The sequence below is a fragment of the Chinchilla lanigera genome, unplaced genomic scaffold (assembly GCF_000276665.1).
Source record: "Chinchilla lanigera isolate Chin_1 unplaced genomic scaffold, ChiLan1.0 scaffold00081, whole genome shotgun sequence".
Taxonomy (NCBI): Eukaryota; Metazoa; Chordata; class Mammalia; order Rodentia; family Chinchillidae; genus Chinchilla; species Chinchilla lanigera.
The window spans coordinates 279,988-305,425 of NW_004955482.1; the positions used below are offsets into that span (position 1 = coordinate 279,988).

The 25,438-nt window shown below is 47.5% G+C and overlaps 1 protein-coding gene across 2 annotated transcripts in view; it reads left to right on the top strand.

The window, feature by feature from the left end:
* Golga3 (golgin A3) overlaps positions 1 to 25,438 on the top strand; it is a 41,070-nt gene that overhangs the window by 7,558 nt on the left and 8,074 nt on the right. The window contains exons 3-16 of one of the 2 annotated variants that reach the window (XM_005402941.2): positions 1,442 to 1,720; positions 4,861 to 4,973; positions 6,743 to 7,392; positions 7,823 to 7,934; positions 8,133 to 8,439; positions 11,437 to 11,639; positions 13,959 to 14,096; positions 16,637 to 16,798; positions 17,326 to 17,694; positions 19,680 to 19,757; positions 20,522 to 20,785; positions 21,157 to 21,251; positions 22,327 to 22,543; positions 24,818 to 24,961. In XM_005402941.2, the coding sequence (XP_005402998.1) occupies positions 1,442 to 1,720; positions 4,861 to 4,973; positions 6,743 to 7,392; positions 7,823 to 7,934; positions 8,133 to 8,439; positions 11,437 to 11,639; positions 13,959 to 14,096; positions 16,637 to 16,798; positions 17,326 to 17,694; positions 19,680 to 19,757; positions 20,522 to 20,785; positions 21,157 to 21,251; positions 22,327 to 22,543; positions 24,818 to 24,961 (3,131 nt within the window). The remainder of the gene's footprint in view (positions 1 to 1,441; positions 1,721 to 4,860; positions 4,974 to 6,742; positions 7,393 to 7,822; positions 7,935 to 8,132; positions 8,440 to 11,436; positions 11,640 to 13,958; positions 14,097 to 16,636; positions 16,799 to 17,325; positions 17,695 to 19,679; positions 19,758 to 20,521; positions 20,786 to 21,156; positions 21,252 to 22,326; positions 22,544 to 24,817; positions 24,962 to 25,438) is intronic. The other variant, XM_005402942.2, reaches the window with a different exon arrangement.

Sequence of the window (25,438 nt, forward strand, 5' to 3'; positions counted from 1 at the left end):
TTCTTTCTTTCTTTCTTTCTTTCTTTCTTTCTTTTCTTTTCTTTTCTTTTCTTTTTTTCTTCTTCTTTCTCTCTCTCTCTCTTTCTCTCTCTCCTCCCTCTCTCCCTCCCTCTCTCCCTCTCTCCCTCCTTTTCTCCCTCCCTCTCTCCCTCCTTTTCTCCCTCCCTCTCTCCTTCCTTCTCTCCTTCCTTCTCTTCCTCCCTCTCTCTCTTCCAGAAAAAGTTTTAATTGGAAAGTAAGAGAGAAGACTTCAGCTTGAGTAATTGGAGTGGCACACTGGATGCAGGGGATCAGCCTGGCTCACCTGCAGAGACAGGGGCTGCTTATAGGGTTAGCTGAGATGGATCAGGGTCCAGTTGATTATTATCTTAGTCCTAGTTTCATACCTCAGGTTGAATCTTGTGACTTGAGGGGCAGTTTGGTTCCAGTGGGAGGAATCCTCCTGGCTGCAAGCTGGTTCTGTCCCCATGAAAGGATTGTCTCTGTGGTGGTTTCAGCCATATAGGACTTTGCTTTTCCTGAAATACAGGAGACCACAGAGTGAGGATAATGGCTGGAGACTCTGAACACAGTTGAATGTCTTTGTGAATCCCTTATCTTAGTGTCCTATCTGTCCTGTGCCCAATACTGTGACCACGCTATCAGTTTCAGAGTCTGAAAAATACTGTTGTAGGCTAGAACAACCCCATGTTGGGTGCCAGAAACTACTGGCTAGTATAGCTCCTTGCTTTACTTATAATGAAATTAAAACTAAATATGAATTTATAGAAAAAGCATTAATTAGTTGGGCATGGTGATGCACGCCTGCAATTCCAGCATTCGGGAAGCTGATGCAGGAGCATTGCTGCACGTTCAAGACGAGCTTGGGCTACATAGGTGAGTTCAAGACCAGCCTGAACTAAAAAGTGAGACCTTGTCTCAACAAAAGCAAGGGGCTGGGGATTTAGCTCAGTGGCACAGCACCTGCCTGGGAAGTGCAAGGTCGTGAGTTCAGTTCCTGGTACCAGAAGAAAAACAAAACAAAAACAAAAAAACAAAAACAAAACAGAGTAAAATTCATGCTATTTAGAAAAACAAAAAACAAAACAAAACAAAAAAAGGCTTTAATTGGGAAGAAGAGAGGAAAGACTCCAGCTTGAGTAACTGGAGGGGGGAGATGCTGGTAAAGAGGATCAGACTGGCCTAGTGTTCTCATTTAAACTGAGAGGAAACCTGATTCATTCCCCAATCATCCTTTGGAGGATGAGACCACTTTACAGGTGAGGGCGTGGAGGCCCAGTGAGGCATAGACTTACTCCTGTCTCCCTGCCACTCAGAACAGGCTTGCAAGATAGGGACCAGCTCCTATGCATGGGTCTGGATTCTTCTGGTCTGTATAGCTACATGTCTGAAAGTGACTTATGTTGAAACAACAGTGATCCAGCAGGCTTTCTTTCTGCAGGTGCCGGTGTTGAGGTAAACAGAGCTTCTGAGGAAGTGGGACGCCTGGACACACCTGGGCAGGGGCAACTCTGCCAGAATGGGTCCACACTGCAGTTCTCAGACTCGCCGTTATCTCTTGATCCCACCACAAGTGCAGTGGGTCCTGATGCCTCTCCAGGTGTGGCTGGTTTCCATGACAACCTAAGGAAGTCCCAGGGAACTAGTGCTGAGGGCAGTGTTAGAAAAGAAGCTTTGCAGTCTCTCAGACTCAGTCTTCCCATGCAAGAAACGCAACTGTGTAAGCATCCTTCCCACCGACTCTTCCCAACCCTCCTGTCCCTGTCCTCCACCAACCCCCCAGAGTGGCCCTCAGGTTCTTTCCCTGTACCATTTTATCACCTAGGGGGGTGGGTGCATCCAATGAAGAAGCTTCGTTTGAAGAGTAAAGATTCATGTGGGAGTTGGGCCTCCAATGTGGTCTGTTACTGACATTGTGCCACAGTCCCTGATAAGGGGCCAACAAGCAGATAAGGTCGATGTTGAGATGTGTCTGCTTGCAATTAAAGATACTCTTTTGTACTTACTTTAGTCAGTATTTATTTTTATGCTGATGTCTAAGGGTACAGAGATGAACAAACCCCACACTCCTAGCCTGTGAGCCCTGGAAACCTCCAGACCTTTTTCTGAGCCTTGGGTGGTAGATTGGTTTAGTTTGTTTGTTTTACCCTGAGTACAGATCAATGAGCTACATGCCCATCCCTGGGGTTGGGTAGACAGATGAGTACTGAGGGTTGAACCCAGGGCTCTCACACTGAGCTATATCCCTGGCTTTTTGAATATTTTTTGACATAGAGTCTTGTTAAGTTGCTTAGTTCCCCATGCTGGTCCCAAACTTTCAGTCCTCCTGGCTCAGATGCCCAGACTGCTGAGATTATAGATGTGTGAGATTATAGGCTATCATACCTAGCCCTGAGCCTTGTTTTTAATAATACAATTTTACCTAATGCAATTAGATTCTCTTGTTTACCTTTGAAACGGTCCTGCGCTTCTGTAAGCCATGTTAACCAAGATCTTTGCAGACTTCTGTAAACATGCAAGAATTGGGTCATTGTTTTGGTAAATGGAAGTGTGTTGTTCCTGTGATTGCATATTTCCCACTTGTCTGAACTACGTGGAGGTGGCTTCTTTGCTGCCTCTATGGGCCACTATGGTGGTGCAAGCCCTCAGCAGCAGTTGCTGCCTGCTGGGTTTCTGGTCCATAGCCAGAATCTGGATGTGTGGATCCTTGGGCCCTTGGGCTTTCTTCTCTATGGGCCTTCAGTGTGTTTTCTGTAGTCCACTAGTAAGGACCTATGAGGACACCTTGTCCACATCCTTCCAGCATGGAGACACTCTGTTTCTTTGGTTTTGTTTGCTTTTGAGACAAAATATTACTATGTTGCCCAGGTTGGCCTCAAACTAGTGGTCTCAAGCCATCCTTCTGCTTGAGCTTCCCAAGTAGTTGGGACTATAGGTATGTACCACCATAGCTGTTGGTGATTATGCTGTGATGATTTATTTTTACTTTAGTTAAACAGAGGATCTGAGCATATTTTTATCTGTTGGCCACGACTTGTGTGTGTGTGTGTGTGTGTGTGTGTGTGAGTGAATTGTCTCTTCCTGTTTGGCCCAGTTTTCTTTTTGAATTATTGGCCTTTTTCTTCACAGGCATTATTTTCTCAGGGCTGTCTTGTGTTTTTAAACATTTTGAAAATGAGCTGCCAGCACTTAGGCCAAGAGATGTCATGAAAGCCTGGGCTCCTGCTCTTAAGATCTGTGGGCTCTGCCTCCATGTGGTCACAGAGCAGCATCTCTAGGAACACGCTCCCCATTCTGGCAGGTGTACCTTCCGAGGAATGAGGGACACCTCCTAGCTCCTGCTGCCACCTGGCCCTGAGCTCTGTCCATGCAACTGGTTGTTAACCTTCAGTATGAGTCACTTTAAGCCCAGTCCACTTTGCTGATTTGTGGCACGTGCCTGATGATCGTGGCTCCTGAAAGTGCCACTTTGATCGGGATGACCTAGCCATCTGCACGCAGCCATGTGAAAGGTACTTGAGATCTCTCTGGAGATAAGTGCACAGATTAGTAACAACAGTGGCAGATTGCTAGTGAATTTGGTAACTGCCCAGGTTTTGGTGAATACTTAAAATGGTACCACTTATTTCCTCAGAATCCATGTCCAAGAAGGTGCCACATATACAGTTACTGCATTTATGTCCTTTGGTAACATCTGGGCCATCTGCTGCTGTTCACAAGAAATAAGCTCAGAAATCCAGCCCTGGAAAAGTCTGGCCTCCTGGCTTTGTAGCTACAATTCCATTGTGACCACTGTTCAACACTTTTAATACTTAAGATCAAGGCTGAAGTATTTTCTCACAAGTACTTTTCTTTTTCTTTGCTTTTCTTTTCTTTTTTTTTTTTGGTGTTGCTGGGGGTCAGACCCAGGGCATCACGCATAGGTAGGCAAGCATTCTGCCACTGAGCTGCCCTCCTAGCCCAATGGTTTCAAATATTTTAAATTCTCTTTTTAGCTAAAATGTTATCATTTTGCTATCCCATTCTTGAGCAGGACATCTGGACTGGAGTCTCAGCCCTGAGGAAGGTAATGTTGCCAGCCTTATCCCTCACAGGCAGATGCCTGCTTGGTCTCTGTTCTGCAGTGAATCTTGACCACAGACTCAACAGTAGTTTCTTTCCTTACCTAAATAATATCTGAGTAGTGCCATCTTATTTGAGAACTCAATTTTACAAAACCTAATAATATGATTCATCACTATAGGAAGTGAAAGGTGAGCTGTGGATCAAATTGTATCTTCACATGTGCCTGCATAAGACATCTGTGTTGTTGCTGCTGATCATAAGGTGGCTTTTTCCACGGTGTCACTGAGTGCAGCCAGCCTGACCATGTTTATCCTTCGTTCCTCTCATGGAGTGTGGCCTCTGCAACAGAGCAGAGTTGGGTCCATGAAAGCTGGAAGGGCCTGCCCTTCTAAGTTTGCGCTGCAGTGCCTGTAATCACTCAGCACACAGCCCCAATATCAATTTTAAATTCAGTTCTTTTTGTCACTTGAGGTCCTTTTTGTCACAAGAGGTCCTTGTTACCTGCTTCCCATTTTATGGGCTAAAATCCTGTCACACTCAGGGTATATGCTGAATGAACAGAGACCCAGCACTTACTCTTGTGTCTCCTTCAAGGTAGATCTTTTCTAGTTTGTGGTCCAGGCCCACAGTTTTCTCCCAGTCTGGAAATCACCCGGCCACTAGATGATTGTGCATTGTTTAGAAGTAAATGTATACTGGTAATTAAATGAAAAGCACGAAGCAGTCGGTATAGTACTAGTTTGTTCTCTGCACCCTGCTCCTTTATGAGCCTCTTGATGCCATTTCTCTCTGCAGGCTCCACAGCATCTTCACTGCCCATGGAGAAGGAGGAGCAGGTCCGACTCCAGGCCCGGAAGCGCCTGGAAGAGCAGCTCCGGCAGTACCGTGTGAAGCGCCAGCAGGAGCGAGTGAGTCTGCCTCCTGAGCCAGGAGGAAGTGCTGCTGGGAGAGCATTGCTGCTCTAGGGAGGAGCAAGCCCCAGCCTGAGTGGACTGGGCCTCATGCCTGGCCAGGGGTGAGCTTGGGGACCTCTCTAGGTGGCCTGCCAGCAATAGTCACAATGAGTGAGGGCAAAGAACTAGTGAGTACTACACACTAGGCATGTGTTAAATACTTGCAGACTTTATGTAATACAGATATTACAACTATCAGATGGAAGAGCTGACATTTGGGAAGAAAAAACTGAAACTCAGGAGTTTTCACTTGGCAGTAATGAGGCACTGGCTACACATCCACCTTAATGCATCTGTATTTGTGACAAATGTGTCAATAGTTCCATATAAAATCCCAAATCTTGAAAAGCCATATATCTAACAATAAAAGCTAAAAAATGATATCTAATAGTTTAAGTGGGAGGGCACTTTCTTAGCTCCTGACAGGACTTTTCTGTGTGACTAGCTCATTACATGTTTCTCAGCCACCCCACTCCACCCAAGGGCTGGGGCAGAAAGGTTGGAAGAGACCAAACACCTCCACTGCCAGCTATCACTGCCCTGGAAGCCCTCTGGGAAGGCCAGAGGCAGCATTGAGCAGCCCAGGAGGTGGCATCTGTTTCAAAGCTCACTCTCTCAGGTAGTCCACCACCATCCTCTGCCCCCGCTGTGCTGAAGCTCAGGATAAAGTGGCCTCAATCAACAGTCCATTGGCCTATGTGTGGGATGCAGTCTTTCTTGTGTGCATGGGTGTCTTGGCTGTATAGTTGCATATATCCTAGAAAATGATCCTTTCTTGGTGTACATTGAAAGTGGTTTTCCCTGGCATAATAGTCTTTGTCCATGTGTGGATGGTTTGGTCTCCCCTTCACCTATTCCCACCCTTCCTATTGTTTTCCAGCTGTTCTTACTCATTTCTACATCCAGCTGTGTCCCATGTCATTTGCGAGATTTCTTCCCCTGTGTGCCTCAGCCCAGGGATTACATGGATTTTGTAGAGTAACAGGATTGAGTATTTCTCCACAAGGGAAAGTTGTGCTGACATAACAAAAGGAAGAAAGTCTCCCCTGTATTCCTGACCTCAACCAATGCCATTTTGCAAGCTGTGGCTGACACAAGAAAAAGAAGTAAGAGGTAGAAATATTAACAAAGAGGAGAGGTAATATATTTCTAGGTGCTGATGATGTCATGAAAAACTCCAGAGAATCAATTGAAAACAATTATTTATATCTAATTTGAGTTTAGAAAATTGTCAGTTTATTAAATCAAATATGAAAAATCATAAAACTAGTGGAAAAAGATAACATAGTAACAACAAAAATGATAAAATATCTGAAAATTAAAACAGTATTTTAAAAAGGGTTTAGACTCTAGGTAAGGCAACAGTCTCTAATACCTGAGTGATTATAGGTTTAAAGTAGTTATAGGTGATTTGTTTTAATTGGAAAAATGTACCTGGAAGAGGAAACATAGAAGAGCCAGGGGATCTCTGTGGAGGAAGTGTGGTGGGAGAGACTTGCTCTGAGATCTGCGTTAGTATGTTAGATCCACTTCTTAGAAGTGTGCTTCAGGTCCGGGTGGCCACAGGGCCCTGCTGAAGGTTAGTGGGCCTGGGTGCCTGCCGAACTCCTCGAAGGCTGTTCATTACTCTAAGGGACATTAATTGGTGTAGGCTGTTTGCGTGACAGTTTTAGAGTGCTGCCTGCAAATTTTAACATATTTTTGTATTTTTGTTTCCTTCTCAGTCCAGCCAACCTTCAACAAAAATGAGACTCTCTAGCACTCTTGATCCTGAACTCATGTTGCACCCAGAAAACTTGCCAAGGGCCAGTACCGTAGCTATGACAAAAGAGTACTCCTTCCTGCGCACCAGCGTCCCTCGGGGGCCCAAGGTGGGCAGCTTAGGGCTGCTGACACATGCCAAGGAGAAAAAGAGTTCCAAATCAAGCAAAATCCGGTCTCTGGCTGATTATAGAACTGAAGATGGAAGTGGTTCCAGTGGCCTTACTCCTGCTGCCAACTCTATTGGGAGCTCCCTGAAGCAGAGCAGGGGCAGTACCTCAGTAGTGTCTGAGGTCAGCCTGTCTCCTGAGACTGATGGCCGTCTTGAGAATGCCTCGCTGACTGGGGACAGCGTGTTGGAGGCTGATGGAAATGAGAGTGACAGCTCCTCACATAGCAGCCTCTCCACCCGTGGGACCTGCGGTGTCCTGGGGAACATGGTGGTCACCCAGGGACCTGCCTACTTGGTCAATGGCCAGGAGATTGCCACGGAGGCTCTGGGCCAGTTCCCTTCTATTAAGGATGTTCTCCAGGCTGCAGCAGCTGAGCACCAAGACCAGGGGCAGGAGGTCAACGGGGAGGTGCGGAGCCGCAGAGACAGTATCTGCAGCAGGTGGGCAGTGGCTCAGCCTCCTACTCTGCACTCAGACCCCTGCCAGGCACAGCATTTCTTTTTAACACCACCTGTAGTGTTCATGTAGGCATTTCACTTACAGCTTCATGCTTTGAAAGTAGAATCAGATCTAATCAGCAACTGCTTGGGATATTGGCACATCCTGTCTTCCAGTGTTTGTAGTCCTGTCTCTGCATCTGCACAGATGTTCATAGGGCTCATGCTTCCAGAGCCTGCTCCAGTGGCAATTGCTGGAAGGGCCTGCTATGGGAGGCCACCCCATCTGATCCCAGTTCACTACTGAAGTCTCTACTTACTTTTAAAAATATGAGGGAGGGCAGCAGGGCTTGTGGAGTTTGGGATTCAGAGGGAAGTGTAAGAAGGGTGCTTGGCGTGATCTCAGCACCTAACCTTGAGCCTTTATCTTCAGTGTGTCCATGGAGAGCTCCCTTGCTGAAGCACAGGACGAAATGTTGCAGGTTCTTAAAGAAAAAATGAGACTTGAAGGACAGCTGGAGGCTTTATCACTAGAGGCCAGTCAGGTAAGTGACAATATGAGTGTTTCATGTGTCCAGTCTTTGAAAAGAATGTGTGGTTCCACATTGGATATAGTTTTGCAAGTGCTTGTGAGCCACACCTCCTGTGACTCACATTTATCTCCCTGTATTGGCAGTCTTGTTAACACACTGGACAGAAGTGACTTGTTTTTCTGAAAGTGTGTGATGGCTTGGTATTTCCAGGCACTTCAGGAAAAGGCAGAGCTGCAGGCCCAGCTGGCTGCCCTGCGTACAAGGCTGCAGGCCCAGGTGGAGCGCAGCCATACTAGCCAGCAGAAGCAGGACTCCCTCAGCTCCGAGGTGGACACTCTGAAGCAGTCCTGCTGGGACTTGGAGAGGGCCATGACTGACCTACAGAACATGCTGGAAGCCAAGAATGCCAGCCTGGCTTCTTCAAACAATGACCTACAGGTGGCAGAGGAACAGTACCAGAGATTGATGGCCAAAGTTGAGGACATGCAGAGAAGCATCCTCAGCAAGGACAACACAGGTGAGGCTGGGCTGGAGCTGCTGCTGCTGCTGATGTTCACTTAGCTGCAGGTGGCATTAGCTCCTCACTGACACAAGATGTCTGCTTGCTAAAGTGAATGCAGCTTTGGTTAAACTCACATGATTCTGTACTTTTTTGCATGAATATCCTGGGGAATGAGTTAGGTCTCAGAAATTGGCTTTAGACCCTTGACTATCAGAACTAATCATTTCCACTCATTCTGCCTCAAAAATCCAGTGTTTTGGGAGGAGTAGAACTGCTTGCTTATTCCAGACTTATTCTTGCTTATTTCATGTTCTGTTTAAAACTGTGATGGCACATGCCTATAATCACAGCATTTGGGCAGCTGAGGCTTGAAGCCAACCTAGGCTAAATAGTGAGTTCAAGGCAGACCTGAACTACATAGCAAGATTCTGTCACAAAAAAGCACCCCCTCAACACACACACACACACACACACACACACATTCTACCCCCTTACCCCCACCCACCCCCGGCTCTGGATTAGTGACCTCCTCCCAGCGTTAAGCTCAGTGGTTTGGTCAGGCTGGCTCCTCATAACCCAGAGAAAACAGAATCATGTTGGCTAGTCATGTGCAGAGAGCCCTTGCGCTCATCCGCACCTGAGCTAATCGCACAATCTCAGGTGTCCCTGAGACCAAGAAGACTGGTCTACCTCAGAGTACATTTGAGCAGAGAGGGAGAGGGAGTAAACAGGGAAGAAAGGCTAAAAAAGAGCCTGAGGGAATGGATAGTTGTGTCCAGAGCTGTGCAGAGACTTAGTATGGAGCTGTGGGTGGGGCTTTTGGGCTGATCACCCAGGTGAGAACGGTGAACTGCTATCTCAGAGGCGGAGTTCTAACAGCAGAGAAGAGAAAGAGTCCACTGAGCAACAAAATACTGTTTTGATTGCTGTTAATTTTTTAGTCTTTGAGCATTTTATGATGCCCAACCCCTTAAGAAAGTTAAGAACTAAAAATTTCAGAACACCAAGATGGTTTTGTACCTGGGGGTTGCAAAGCCTCACTGGACCAGTGCTCCTTGGTCAGCAGAACTGACCCAAGTTTGGGTATGCTGCCCAGGCATAACTCATGGGCCAGGGCCAGGGCCAGGGCCCTGTGCCAAATTGCAGACCTCCTGCCATGTGTGACTTGAGGCAGAGGCACCTCTCTTGCCATTCTAAGATCTTGCCACCCTGATCTCTGAAGCTCTTCAGATAATGAGCCCAGGCCCTCTCAAACTGTCCTGTTTAGCTTTTATTTAAAATTTCTGTCAGGCATAGTGGCACATACCTGTAATCCCAGTACTCAGGAATCTAAGGCAGGAGGCATCATTTGCTCAAGGCCAGTCTGGACTGCATAGTGAGTTCAAGGCCAGCCTGAACTACATAGCAGGACCCTGTCTCAGGAAAGACGGAAGAAAGGAAGGAAGGAAGGGAAGAAGGAAGGAAGGGAGGGAGAGAGGGAAGGGAGGGAGGAAGGAAAGAAGGAAGGAAGGGAGACAGACTGGGCTTCAGAACTATGGAAGGTGTCTTACATGTGTAATTCCATCACTCAGGAGGCTGAGACACAAGGATCTGTGTGATATATATAGTTCAACGGCACAGCACCTGCCTGGCAAGCACAAAGTCCTGAGTTGGATTCCTAGTACCATAAAAAAAAGAGGATCTCTAATAGTTCAAGGCCAACCGGGGACATATAGCAAGGTTCTGTCTCAAAAAAACCCAATAAAATAAATAAAATAAAAATTAAAAAAAAAATCTTCAGAATGATAAATACATTTTTAAGTTTACAGTATAATTTAAGTGTAAAAATACCTGATTTTCTTTGTTCTGTGATTTGGGCTGTCAGTGCCCTCCAGGCTCTCACCTCATGCTCCTCCCACCCTGCCCTTGCTAACATTAAGAACTGACCACACATGCAAACCAGCAAGAGTTAGTGGGTAGCCAGCCCAGCACTCCATTGCTGAGTTTGTTTGTGGCTGATAGACATGGCTAGGCAGTTCAAAGACCACATCAAGGTATCCAAGGCAGTTTTGTGGACACACAGTTGATTCTCAGTATTTGAGATTCCATAACCAAATTTACCTACTTTCTTAAGTTTATCTGTAACACGCAAGCCAGTACTTACAGCACTCCATGGCCTTTCATGGACATGTGCAGAGTGACAAACTTCAGTTGCCAGTCCACCTGCACCTGGCTGTGGGGATGTGAGGCAACTGAGACCGCCCTCTTGTGTGCCTCTGGTCTTCTCTGCCCTAGGTCTTTCCCTCAGCTCAGGCTGTGAGCTAAGTCAGTGTAGTCTCTTCAGGCCCACACTTGTGGATTTGCTCCTTTTCAGTATGTTTTTGCTGCTTAAATGGCCCAAAACACTGGTGTGCTCAGTGTAAGGGGGCTGTGAGCTATTTGTGGAGAAGACATATTGGTTAGGGTGACTTTGCTCAGCCACCGTGGCAGACTCAGGGTTACTGACCATAAACTTGATGTTCAGGAAGGAAAACAGATATTAAATAAAGTGTCTTTAAACAGAGTCATGTGTATCCCACCTCATGCCTACCTTGTGATTTCCCATTTTTCCCACCTTGGACTACCTCACATCATGCTCTATAAAAATCCCTAGAAAAGGCACGGTCCTTGGCAACCCACTCAGGACCCCTTCTGTTTCTCTCTTAGACAGGAGCTTTCTTTCCCCCAATAAATATATTCTGCTGTCAAAAAAAAAAAAAAGAAAGAAAAAAACAAGAGTCATGTGTAAATAAAGGTTACTCATGGCTTGATGAACATGTGATTGAAAGCTCACCAGAACCCAGCCCTGTGTTTCCCCAGCAGAAGTGGTCTGTATTCACCATGCGGTGTTGACTTTGTAGAACAGAATTACTGAGATAGCCACGTTGACGATCCCTGCTGTCTACCTGATAACTTTCTGTCAGATGCCCCACAGAGCTATGCACTCTCTAGTGGTGCTGGTGGACTGAGCGGGCTATACTTGCTCCCTTTCAGTGCACGACCTCCGACAGCAGATGGCGGCCCTGCAGAGCCAGCTCCAGCAAGTGCAGCTGGAGCGCACAACGCTGACCAGCAAGCTGCAGGCTTCACAGGCTGAGATCGCCTCTCTGCAGCATGCCCGGCAGTGGTACCAGCAGCAGCTGGCCCTGGCCCAGGAGGCCCGGGTCAGGCTGCAGGGTGAGGTGGCCCACATCCAGGTATGGCCCATGGCTTCCTTAAGTAAAGCAGGCATATGCCTGTGCCTTGGGGAACCATGCTTTCATCTAAACTAAGCGTTTTCATTAAAGTCTGCTAACCACGTTTGTAGTCCGTACCCCTCCTGTGCAGGGTCCTCCCTGTGCGTGATCTTCAGACATAACCTTTCGGTTTCCACCTGAGTCTCTCATTCTGAAATGCCTGCTCTGAGATGCCCCAGGCTCTTGGCTCTGCTAGTCAGCTCTAGCCCTCCTCCGAAGGATAAAACTTCCCAAGCCATGCCTGCTAGGTCTCAGGAGTCCCCCCATCTAGCCTCCCTACCCTGCATCCCTCCTCTGTGACATTCTCCCATCAGGCACTCAAGTGTGGCAGGCGTTCCCATCTTGGCTAGGGCTGCACTTTAACTTGAATGGTTCAACTTTGGTCCTGAGTGATAGGTTCTATTTTATTTTATTTTATTTATTTATTTGGTCTTTTTGAGACAGTGTTTTGCTATACATTTCAGTCTGGCCTTGAACTCACTTTGTAGCCCAGGCTGGCCTCCATCTCACAGTGATCCTCCTGCCTCAACCAACCCCGTGCTGGGATTATAGGCATGCATCACGATGCCCAGCTCACTAAGTCTTTTTTTGGGTTGGGGGGTAACTGAGAATCGAACTCAGGACCTTGTGCTTGCCAGGCAGGCACTGTACAACCTAGCTATATCCCCGGCCACTAAGTCATTCGTGGTTTTTTTGTTTTTTGTTTTGGGGTTTTTGTTTTTTGTTTTTTTTTTGAGACAAGGTCTCACAATGCAGTTCAGGCTGGCCTCAAACTCACAACTGTCCTGCTGCCTCAGCCTCCCAAGTGTTGGGATTACAGGCGTGAGCCACCACGCCTGGCCACTAAGTCATTCTTATGTGAACTCTTGTTTCCAGTTCCCATAGAGGACATTTTCTTTGCTTTGTTACTGGTTGCAGGCCACGTCAGCTTTTGATTCTGCTTATGTGGGAACATGTGTCATTCTGTGTGTCACTGGATGGAGTGGCACAGTTGTGTATGCACATCGGCATGAGGCTTGCAGCCTCAGGCAGCCTGCTTTAAAGATGAGAGGGAAGAACAGGAACCTGCTGGAATGCTTTTCTCTAAAGCTCAGTGTCTGGACTGCTTAAAGTGAAAGAACTCTAGAGTACTTTTGGTCGACCTTCCAAAAATTTAGCTGTGGGCTTTTTTTTCCCCCCAGATAAAATATTACCAATTTATTAAAACTGTTTTTCAAATAGAGCATATAAAATACCATTTCCACCAAATGTTCCTTTTTCTTTTTTATCTAGAGTTACCAATATTCAAAATAGAAGTTTTCTTAAATTTATATTACACTTCTTAAGCCATGCTCTGGTTTCTGTTCAGATCGTATAAATCTTTCACCTTTTACTTCTTAAACCAATGGACTGTATAGAAAAGTATTAGTTATACTCCTGTATACTTGAACATCAATCATTATACACCATAAGTTTCAGTGCATTTATATCAGGATAAAGTATTTAAAGAAGTAAGCAAGATTTTGTGTAAATAAGTCAGAAATGCAATTTAAAAGACAAAAGTAGAGGAGGAACCAAAGGAGGTGGCAATTTGAGAACCTTCCTGCTTTCTTTTGGTGGCCAGGTTCACTGTTTGGAATTAGGGTTTTCTTGCCACTTTATCCCTGGACTACTACTTCTTGGGTTCCCAGTAGCCGTTCACAGGGTGAAACACATGAACAGACTGTAATCCTTCCCTTCCTGGCTCCAGCAACTTCTTTGCAGTGCCCTCCCCATCACACTTTACACACTGTCAGTCCAGATGCCCACTGAGATTAGAGTTAAGGTGGAGACAGTCCAGCCACAGGCCTGTCAGCCCTTGCTTCTCCCTGCTGCCCCTCACCCCTTGGGGCCCTGGCCCCAGGCTTCTTTCCATGAGGATGAGGCAGGCACACTGGGACTGTGGGTCCTGGGTGGGTGCAGCTGCACATGTCTGTTTGAATGGCTCCTCACCTGGGGCTCAGAGGTCCACGTTTGATGGGAGCTTGTGTGTGGGTCTAGCCTAGACTGCAGTCTTAGGGTGAGAAATGACTTCTGGGTGGTTGCCTTGGCTCATAGGCATGCAGGACCTATATGGTCCCAGACTGGAGATGGGGCAGCCTGTGTGGGTGAGCCCTGGGGTGGTGGCAGCCCTGGTTGCAGGGGCCATCAAGAGGGGAAGCTGGTCACTGTTGGTGGGCATAAAATCTTACTTGGGGCAGGCTGTTCTGTACTTGATGCCTGAAATTGAGCAGCTTTCTACCTTCCTGTCTTTGTTTGAAGGTTGGACAGATGACCCAGGCTGGCCTTCTAGAGCACCTGAAGCTGGAGAACGTGTCGCTATCTCAGCAGCTGACAGAGACACAGCACAGATCGATCAAGGAGAAGGAGCGCATAGCTGTGCAACTCCAGAGCATTGAGGTAAGGACTGTGGCTGTGGTGGTGCTGGTTTCTGTTCGGCTTTGGTCTCACTGGCAAGTGAGAAAACATACTATACTTAGTCATAAGCATAAAACATGCAAGTAAATATAAACATAAATATGTCTTATGTTTGTATATAGTAAACATGCATGTTTTAAAAAGCTGCTTAGGACTTAGGGATCCCAATCCTGTGTCAGACCTGCATGTCAGTGGCACCTTGGGCCCTGGGCTGAGCGGAGTAGATGGGGGTGATCTTTCATATCTTGTGTGTTGGATGATGTGGTATGTCTTGGTGTGGGCCTTTGTGATTATTCCAAGTATTTCACCTGCATTGCTGATTAGTCCTTCTGCACATGAGGTCTTCATTACTGCTGCTGTCTGCATGGTCATCTCCACATGATGGGAAATGCAGTAGCTTTGGCATGGACCTGAAGCCTGCTTGCTCTTTTTTTTTTTTTTTTTTTTTTAAGTTTTTTGTTTTTTGTTTTTGCACTGCAAATTGAACTCAAGACCTTGCACTTGCCAGGCAGGCACTGTGCCACTGAGCTGTATCACCAGCCCCTGCTTGCCTTTTCTCACCCCCAGGTGAGAACCTGGGGGATTTCTTAATCATTCTGAGCCTAGTTTTCTCTTTTATAAAACAAACAGTAAAACCTGCTTAATGTCCTTGTTAGAAAATGTAAAAAAGAAACTGTAACACTCTCACCTTGTGCCGAGAGTGCTGCTGGACAGGTTTTGTTCCAGGCCCTTCATAGGAAGTCACACCAGAAGTCCACTTTCCTCAGACTTGTGTGGTTTCTCATCTTGCTACTCTGCACTTGCCTTATTTTCCATGGGGATACATGGCCAAGAGCTCAGTGTAGAAGAACAGAAAACAATTTGAGTTATTAAAGTCTTTTTCCCTAAGAAATAAACCAAGATGCCAGGTCCCATTCACACAGTCAGAATGTAATGAACACCATATCCTATGGTCCCTGTGTCTTACTTTGTTTTGCTAAGTGATATGGAACAGCAGTCTTGTCAAAGAGAAAATTTCACGTACTATACTCCAGAAGGTAGAATATGTTGCCCCCATTTTCCCATGAGAATCACCAAGGAGGCTTATCCATTCCTTGATCCTAGTTCTTTTTTTTTCCTGAACCTTTGTCTAGCTATTGCCCAGGCTGGTCTCAACCTTGTGGGCTTGAGTGATCCTCCTGCCTCAGCCTCCTAAACTGCTGAGACTGCAGGTCCATATCAGTGTGGCAGGTAGATTCCCCCCTCTTAACACTGGGTATTTGCCTGCTCCTTCTTTGGGTCAGGCCCATGCTAGCAGTCACCCTGTGGCAAGTGGGGTGCCCCTCACTTAGCATTCATACACAGGATAGAGATGTGAACCAGGGTGCTTGCAGTGCAGCAGGTTTCCCTAACCCTAGGCTGCTGTTGACAGTTTTCCCTGCTTTTTAAAAAATATTGTTCCTTTTGAACAATTTCTTTCCTTTTCACACTTCTTATCCCTTTCAGGTTTAATTTACTCTTTCAGATATTTACACTAGGCAGATAATACGATGTTTATACATGCAGGTCTGATTTATTTCACTTATGAATATGGTCTCTAGTTGCATCTATTTACCTATAAAATCCTCGAGTTTATCTTTCTTTATGGCTGAGTAGTATTCCATTGTATAAAAATATCATACCTTTCTTATCTATTCCTCAGTTGATGGGCATTTGGGTTATTTCCAGGATTTAGCTATGACAAATTGTGCTGCTATAAACACGGCTGTACATATGTTGCTGTGGTATGATGTTTTTAATTCTTCTGGTAAAATACCCAGAAGGGGAATAGCTAGGGTAAGTGGGACCTCTAATCCTAATTTTGTGAGGAATCTTCACACTGATCTCCCACCAGCAGTGGAGAAGGGTCCTTTTTTCCCCACAGCCCCTCCAGCATTTGTTATTGGTTGATTTCTTGATGATAGACATTCTTTCTGGGGTAAGGTGGAATCTCGGTGTTGTTTTAGTATGCATTTCACAAATGACCAATGAGGGAAAGGAGAAAAGAAAGAAAAAAGGAAGGGAAAAAAATATATATGTATATGCAAGGATAGCTGGGATAATTGCACTGCTGATGTCTATTGGTTTATTGAAAGGAACAGTTAATGCTTAAATTTTCTTTTTTGGCCAATTTTGCATGCTTGTATCTGGTAATCTGAACAACTAGTTTGAAGACAACAATATGCAATACAACAACTATTGTTGAGTTCTTACTATCTTGTTTAGTGAAGCTTTGTATCATTTCTAATGTTTTGTTTTATTATTTTTATTCTTTTTAATTGATCAATCTTGCATTCTTACATCTGGTAATCTGAGCAACTTCATTGAAGATAACAATATGTAATATAACAACCACTGTTAATTTCTTACCATCTTATTTTCAAATTCTGTATTTTTATTGTTTTTGTGTTGTTTTGTTTTTGTCTTTGTTGTTATTTTGTTACTTTTTTTCTCTTTAAAATAAGAAATATAAAAATATAAAAAATATTGTTTCCTGGGCCCAGGCTGACATGTTGGATCAGGAAGCAGCCTTTGTGCAGATTCGAGAGGCAAAGACAATGGTGGAGGAGGATCTGCAGAGGAGGCTGGAAGAGTTTGAGGGTGAACGAGAACAGCTGCAGAAAGTGGCTGACTCAGCAGTGGCCCTGGAGCAGCAGTTGGAACGGGCAAGTAGCTACCAACAGCCCTGGAACCAGGCACACAGAGGCCCAGTGGCTGTCGGCCCATCCCAGTGTGCACACTCTGGGCTACCTACAGCCAACCTGTGTAGCAACCTCTCCTGTCAGGCAATGTAGGCAATGTGGGTTGTGTTGGGTTGTCTGCTGAATATGTGCAAAAATCACCATCAGACGAGGGATGCCAGGTTTACCTCTGTTCATGCCTTGGATGATTTTTTCCCTTGCTTTTTTGTTTGTTTCCTTGTTTTCTGAGACAGGGTCTCACAATGCAGTTCAGGCTGAACCTTGAATGCAGTATATATCCCAGGCTGGCCTCAAACTCATGGCAGTCCTTATGCCTCAGCCTCCTAAGTGTTGGGATTACAGGTGTGCGGCACCATGCCTGTCTCAGAATTTTGCTTTTAAAAGACCCTTCAGAGAGTCCATCAAAATTATTTAGATTCTGAACAGGGAAAAACACATGCATTGTCAACACAAAGGCAAGGGCAGCAGGGTAAGCTTACCCCTGTTTGCAGGTGAAACTGACTCTTCAGCAGCGAGACCAGCAGCTGATGGAGCTGCAGCAGGAGCACCTGGGCGTGGTGAAACAGCTCACCTCGGCACAGGAGGCCCTGCAATCCCGAGAACAGTCCCTCAACGACCTGCACACCCGCTATGATGAGCTTCAGGCACAGCTGGAGGAGCTGCAAGGGGAGGCTGCCACCAGGGAGGACACAGTCCGCTTCCTGCAGAATGAGAAGATTGTCTTAGAGGTGGCTCTGCAAGCAGCCAGGAGTGGCAAGGAGGAGCTTGACCAGGGAGCAAGGCGCTTGGAAGAAGGCACTGAGGAGACATCAGAACTTTTAGAGCAGCTGAGACAAGAGCTGGCTGTCAAGTCCAGCCAGGTAACTAGCCCACTACTATGTTGTGATCATCCTTCTGTGGATACATTCTTTTCTGAACATGGGTAACCATGGGAGAACTCTGTAGGGCAGGGATCCGAGTGGCTCATGCTCTGCCCCAGGCCCACCTAGGCTGCTGGATGAGAAGAAACCAGAACTAGGAACTTGAGTTGGTTTGGGGGCATTTAAAAGCCGTTTGCCAAGAAATACCAGCTTCTGTCTTCTGAGGATGTGGACCTGAGCCTAGGGAGGAGCTATAAGAAACTTGGTTTCCTGATGTGAGATAATGTATAGGGAGGAGCAGGCAGGGGCCTGTTGGCCACTCTGGTGTCCCAGTACTGAGACTACAGTCTAACAGCAGGTCATAACTGGCAAGAGCCAGTAGGCTAACAGTATAACACAGTTGGGTATAGGCAAGTATATTTTTAAAAATCTAGACAGCGAAGAAGGATGTGTAGGGAGAAGAATTAGCATCAGGGAATGGCTCAGTCTTTACACCCTACTCCACAGGGTCAAGTGTAAGAGGAACTCTGATCTGTTTCCCATGGGAGTGTTCATTTAGAAGGGTCATCAGGGTTCTGTAATGACTAGTAGCTGGGTGAAAGGAACTTGTGCTGGTACAAGACAGCATTTTATCTGCTTGTTCCTGACAAAGCTGCTTGTAGGTGCCCTTGGGTTACGATGATTTTTCTAAAGAGATGGAAGGTAGCAGGGTGGTGTTACTATCATCTTGGGCTGCTGCTTTCCCAATTCTGAAGTCTCTTCCTGACCTGAAAACCAGAGGCAGCCTAATAAGGAAATAGAGCTGTGCCCCAGCCACTAGCCTGCCTGGGCATCAGTCCCCACAGCTCTCACTGGCATGTGTTCCTATCCTTGGGCATCACTGAGACTGCCCTGTCCACACGGGCTTCCCTTGGCCCGGGTCCATTTCTTTTGCCCTTTCTATGGAACTGCACAAGTCAGGGGCACATGACAAGGATGCTTGAAAGGGATGAATGATATGTCTAGAATGTGCTAGTACCTTGGTCTGCCCTGGATGGTTCCTGGCAGAGAAGCTTAGAGCCACATCCATGTTGTAGGGAAAGATGATTCATTCGTTACTGTGCCCTAGTGATCACAAGGTCTCATGTGGAGCATGTTTTGGTCTTAAAGGAGGAATCAAACAGAAACAGGCTCTTCCCCACCTGAGACAGATGTGTCCATGCCAGATGGGTGCACTGACCCCTGCTCCCCTAGGACAGTGACCCAGACAGGGGCACTGACCCCTGCAACTCCCAGGGCAGTTAACAAAATGAGCATGGTGACTTCCACACACCTAGGACGGTGACCCAAATGAACACAGTGACCTGCACCGCCAGGGCAGTAACCCACTCACACACGCTGACCCCACATCTTCAGGACAGTGACCTGGGCAGGGGTGCTGACCCAGACCAGCTGCTGCATGGTGAACAAGGTTTTACTGCAGTGGTTTTAGGAGGCTGTCACATCGTAGTATGTCTGTCACTTGACATGGACCTGCGCTTTCCTCACAGTGTGTCACAAGGGCCCTCGTGGTGTCACTTGGCTTCTTCAGAAGCATCTCCACATGGTTGGGTGCAGCTTGGTGAGGCTTTAGGTGGAAGGCTACAGGGCCTGGAGGCCTGGCATACTGAGGTTCCTGGAGCTCACCCTCACCCTTTCTGTACATAGTGTTTGTGGCTGGTTTCGTGCTGCAGAAGCAGACCAGAGAAGCTGCAGCAGGTGCATGGCCCATGGAAAGTAAAAGGTTTCTTCTCTGGCCATTTGAGGAAGGGCTGTGGACACCTGGTCTAGAGCACTCACTCCACACCCACGCCACCCCAGGTGCTGTTACGTGGTGAGGAAGAAGGATGTGGGGCTGTGTCCTGCCTGAGTGCCTGGGCCATCTGCCGGTGTGGGGTTTCTTTGTGCTACCAGAGCACAGGCCTCCTGGACCCCTGAGGCTACCTATATGCAAACCTGTCCCATAGGTGGAGCACTTGCAGCAGGAGATGGCCTCCCTGAGAAAGCAGACACAGAAGGTGAAGGAGCAGTTCCTTCAGCAGAAGGTAGGACACAATTTCCCTCAAGTGAAACGTGTTAGTCCTAGGCCTGTGTGGTCTTTTGGGTTTGGTAGAATAAAATTGGTCAGGAGGATGGAAGGATCCAGGTCCTCTGCACTTCCCATCACAGTCTGCGAGGTGAACATGACCCTCTGTGGGCCATGAGATGGGCCATGTGAGGCACTTGTCACTGTGGTGCTTGTCACAACACCCTGTTGCTGTTACTGTAGAGAGCCATGTGTGTTGAACATTGTTGTCACTGTGCAGGTTGTTGTCTGCCATGTGAAATATCATTGAAAAGTGATTAGCGTGATCCAGCATTGCAACAGATTACTGTCCCCAGAAGACACGAAACACAGATTCTGTGTGCAGAGTGGTGTTTCCTGCAGATGCCTTTGATCCACACTCCGCACAAAGGCCCACCCAGGTGCCCCCGGGGCTGCAAAAGGAAGCTGTGGTTTAAGTGGTGTTTTGATTTGTCACTGCCTGGCCTGGAAGGGAGGACCTATTGGAGCTGTGCAGCCAACAACCCAAGAAGGGCTGCTGTGTCTCAGGTGGACTGGGGGCCCCCTGCAAGACCCAGGTCATTAGTACGCTGCCTCTCGTGGTACAGAGCAGTGGGATGCCTCAGTGGATAGTGTCTTAGACTGGATGAAATACGTTGTCTAGCTTAAAAGTTACACTCTAGCTGAATGGTTAATGATTTGTTTAAGCCAGCATGCCCCAGTGAGGCCATACTTGGTACCAACTCTAGTGAGTATTGTGTGCAGGTGATGGTGGAGGCCTACCGGCGGGATGCTATCTCCAAAGACCAGCTCATCGGTGAGCTGAAGACCACAAAGAAGCGGCTGGACTCGGAGATGAAGGAGCTGAGGCAGGAGCTAATTAAGCTGCAGGGGGAGAAGAGGGCCGTGGAGGTAGAGCATTCACGTTTGCAGAAGGAAGTGTCTCTAACCCACCAGCAGATGGCTGACCTCCAGGAGCACCTCCAGTCAGCACAGAAGGAGCGGGACAAGATGGAGATGCACCTGCAGGTCTGCATGAAACATGTTGGGTCGGGTTTCCTGTATTTAGGGAGCAGTTGGTAGCAGTGGCCCAGGTTTGGGGTGGAGCACATGTAGGCCCTGTGTGTTACCATGAGACTCACAACATAGACAGGACCAAAAAGTCCAGCAAAGGAAGGGAACAGGAACCCATCATTCAGCGGTTTACAGTGGGGCATAGGAGGATCCTGGGAAATCCTGGTAGGTACACAAGGGAGGCAACTTTCGTGCTAACCTACCCTGCCCCTCTGCTCCACTCATGCTCTAGCCACAGTGGTGGAGCTCTACAAACTTCCATTTGTCAAAGGCAGACATCTGCAGCAAGTGACCCTGCACTTCTCATGTGCCTTTTTCCTTTGAAGTCTTTGCAGTTCGACAAAGAGCAGATGGTCACTCTTACAGAGGCCAACGAGGCGCTAAAGGAGCAAATAGAAGTGCTGCAGCAAGAAGCCAAGAAGTGAGTCTGGACGCATTGTGTCTGGTCAGGGGTGATGAGAACTAACTCTGTTTCTGGAAAGGTCACTGAGGGCATTCAGATCCAAGTTAAATTTCCACCAACATTGAGCTCTTGCTTTTTCTACAAAATAGTCCTGGAGTTTTGTTTTTCTTTTTGAGACAGAGTCTTGTTATGTAGTTCAGGCTAGCTTTAAACTCACTATGTAGCCACGCTGGCCTCAATCATGGCAGTCCGCCTGCCTCAGCCTCCTGAGTGCTAGGGTCACAGGCATATGCCACTATGCCCAGCTTTAATTATTTTTGGTGGTGCTAGGGATCCACCCCAGGGCCCTGTGCTTGCTAAATGGTCTCTTTACCATGAGCCATACCCACAGCCCAGACACACCCCTTCCTATTTATTTTATCAACTTCTGTGCCACGTACTTGTGGCGACATCTCCTCACTCATGCTCCTCCACCAGGGGTGACACTGTGGTATTTATCCTGCACCCCATTTTGTGCTTACATAACCCTGAACACAGGCTTTTACAGGCACATATGTGTGTACTTACTGTGCATGTGCATATGCATGTGCAGACAGCCTTTGGGGCTTTTTACCCACACGCTATGTCCTGTGCTATTTTTCTCTTGGTGGGTGCTTTCTTCATAAACGTGGTCATGGGATTTCTTTCTAACCTTCAGGAAGAATGCAGGTAAGCTTCTGTTTGGTAGGAGCAGATTGTTACCCTGCCCTTAGAAAGTCATTTCAAAACTGCTGCAGGAGGAAGGCAGGTCTGGCAGACATGGCTGAAACTCATGAAGCTCTTGCTTCTTCTCTGGCTTTCCAGAGGTACCTTCCATGGGTGCCCCTTCCCCTCCCAGGGCCACCAGGACAGGCATTCACCTGCTGTCTGTCCTTATGCTCTCCTTGGCATCCAGGGGAGCAGCTGCCAGGGTAGGGATAAGCCTGGGTCTGACCCCTGCCCAGCCCTTGAAGGTGAATGTGATATCATTTGCTGGCCATTAGTGCTGGGCCCAGGAAGCTGGATGATGGCATTGGAGCTCAGCTGCCTCCTCTGTGTCTCCATCATATCCCAGGGCCATCACAGAGCAGAAGCAGAAGATGAAACAGCTGGGCTCAGATCTGACCAGTGCCCAGAAGGAGATGAAGAACAAGCACAAGGCCTATGAGAATGCCGTGAGCATCCTCAGCCGCCGTTTGCAGGAGTCCCTGGCTGCCAAAGAGGCTGCAGACGCGGAGCTGAGCCAGCTCAGAGCCCAGAGTACCAGCAGGGGCAGCGACACTGTCCTACATGTAGGTAATCACTGCCTCACCCATCAGAGCTACAGAGACTCTGAGTGTAGGGCAAGGATGTTTTACAAACATTTTCTCCCTCTAAACCCATCTAGAAGGGAATTTTTTAAGCTGGTAGAACTGAAAAGTGTGGTCACATTTCTTTGAAATACCACAGGTGTCATCAGTGACTTGTGCATGTTATCCATAGCCTCGTCAGCCATGGCAGTGTACACTGGGGACCTGTTTTCACCAAGGAGTCTCCTTGGTGTGGAGAAACCCTGCTGTGGCTGCAAGGCACAAGGAGGACTTGTCCTGCAGTCTGTCCTGGTTGTGTAGCCCAGGTTCTTGGGCTGTGGACAGAGGAGGGGCTGAGTGAAGGTGGGGTGCAGCAGGGCTGGGCCAGTGCTTGGCAGGAGGAGGCGGTCCTGGAGGGACAAAGGGGGCATTTTAGGTGGGAGGAGCTCAGGCTTGGCCTTGGCAATAATGAAATGCAGACAGCCACCTGTGGAGCTGGTGCCATCCTTTTCCTGTCCTAGAGGCAAAGGGTTAGGACAGTAAGGTGAGAGAGGCAGGCAGGAGGTAGCGTTGATTCTGCCACAGTGTTCCAGAGGTGACAGGAGCAAGATAGGAAACAGGCCACCAAGGACAGTGGAAGAGGGCAGTGGAGTGGGCAGGTTTGGGCTCCATAGGGGAGGGGCAGTGTTGAGGTCCAAGTGAGGCACAGGGGGGTTGATGGTGAGAACGAACCTCAGAAGGGTATTGGGCTGGGGCTATGTCCAGAGCCACCCCTCTGCTCCCATCTGTTAGGGTGAATGGCAGTGCTGTGTTGGGGGGGCTCAGGGGAGGGACAGCTGGTGCTTACAGGAACCCCAGTGGCCCTGTGCCAGCCTTGCTGGCAAGAAATGGCACATGCATAGCCCTGCAGTCTTCACATGCAGAGCCTCACAATCCCCATATCCTTGCCAGCTTTAAATCTCACTGTCTGTTGCTTTTATTAGAAGGGGTTACATTTTCCTGAATAAATTTGTTTGCATTACACTGTTCATACTTTTCATTGTGTTTCCTTTTTTATTTTTCCTTCTTTTTTTATGTTTTTGTTTTGTTTATTTGAGACAAGGTCTTGCTGGCATTGAACTTAATATACTGGCCTCAAACTCATGGTGATTTTCCTGCCTGAACTCCTGAGTGCTGACAGAGGCATGTGCTGCCACACCTGGTTCATCATTGTATTTCTCATATGAAATTTTCTTGTCTCCTGTCCTCTTAAAGAGTTCATGAGTTTGGGCCAGGGATATAGCTCAGCGGCACAGCGTCTGCCTGGCAAGCATAAGGTCATGAGTTCGTTTGCTGGCACAAAAAAAAAAAAAAGAGTTCATGAGTTGGAAGAGACTATCTCGTAACATGGTGCTTTCTTGTTTAATTGAGTAAATATTCCTTCCCTAGTAACTTTATAAAATATCTAGGGTTTTGGATATGATAGGGCACACCTATAATCCGAGCTACTTGGGAGGCTCAGGCAGGAGAATCTCAACTTTGAGGGCCCTCTAGGGTATTTAGTAAGACCCCGCCTTAGAATAAAAGAAAGTAAAGGATGTGGTAGAGCACTTGCCTGGCATATACAAGGCTCTGGGTTCAATCCCTAAGTACTGCCAAAAAAAATTGAGGGAACATCTATTCAATTGTCATCTTCCTTATTACTTTAAAATATCTCGTCTTTAATCCTTTAGGTCAGCTAGTAAGGCAGAGGGTGTAAAATCTCTTGAACCTACAGCTGAGGACAGTCATGGGTTCGGTCTGTGGTGTTACCATGTATCTTTGATCCTCAGTTAGAGGAAATCGGAGCAAGTTGGGTCCTTCCTCAGGAGGTAGTTGAGTGGCACTGGGAGAGTGCTTTGGACAGGACCTGCACAATAGTGGTAGCAAGTGTGTGACTGGTATATGTAAGTGCATGTGTAGTATGTGTACATGTGCTCAAATGTGTGAACATGTGTGTGTTGTATTCGTATGCTGAGTGCTGCTCAGGTACCACAGAGCCCTTACTGTAGGTTGGACTTTTTTTGTATTTCCAGACCATTTATTGTTTAATTGAAAGATCCTTTGTCTGTGCAGAGTACCTGTCTGTGTCATAGTGTGTGAGTGCTATGCTTAGTGACTTCAGACTCTTTCACGAGAGGAAGTGGGTGAGAGCACGACTGGCACATGGCCAGGCAGCTTCAGGCCTGGAGGTTCGTAGGTGTGGGGCGAGGACCTGCCCTGGGTCAGTGACCAGACACACTGCCCCATCTGCTGTAGGAAAAAATCCGGGCCCTGGAGGTGGAGCTGCAGAGTGTGGGCCACAGCAAGCTGATGCTGGAGAAGGAACTTCAGGAGGTGATTGCCATGACAAGCCAGGAGCTGGAGGAGTCCCGGGAGAAGGTGCTAGAGCTGGAGGATGAGGTAACCCTGAGCTGTGCCTGGTACAGAGCACATTGGCAAGGCAGACTGTCTCCAGCACTCTAGAGAGGGTAGTGACAGAGGCAGCCATTGGTATCCACTGGAATGGCCACCAGGATTCATACTGGATTCAACTTCTTCCTAGTTAGAAGGCGTTGGTTGCAAACAAGAAAGCCAACTTGAACTTTTAAAAGAACTTGGAACGAGAAGCAGTTCTAGCTTCAGGTGGCACATACTCCAGCTCAACGCTATCACTTACAGCCATGGTGGCCATGGCTCCCTCATGCCTTCCCAGCCCCTCCACCGGGGTACTAAGGCGCCAGTCATCCCTTTAGGGGTGCCTGCTTTGTTCAGCTGTCTGTCCTATCTCCAAATGTGTTGCTGAGAACTGCCCATTTTGTGTTCATCTGTGCAGTGGCTCCGCTGGCTGTGCAGTCCCTGGACCTTCTTCCTGGGAAGCCATGGTCCCTGTAGAGCTGC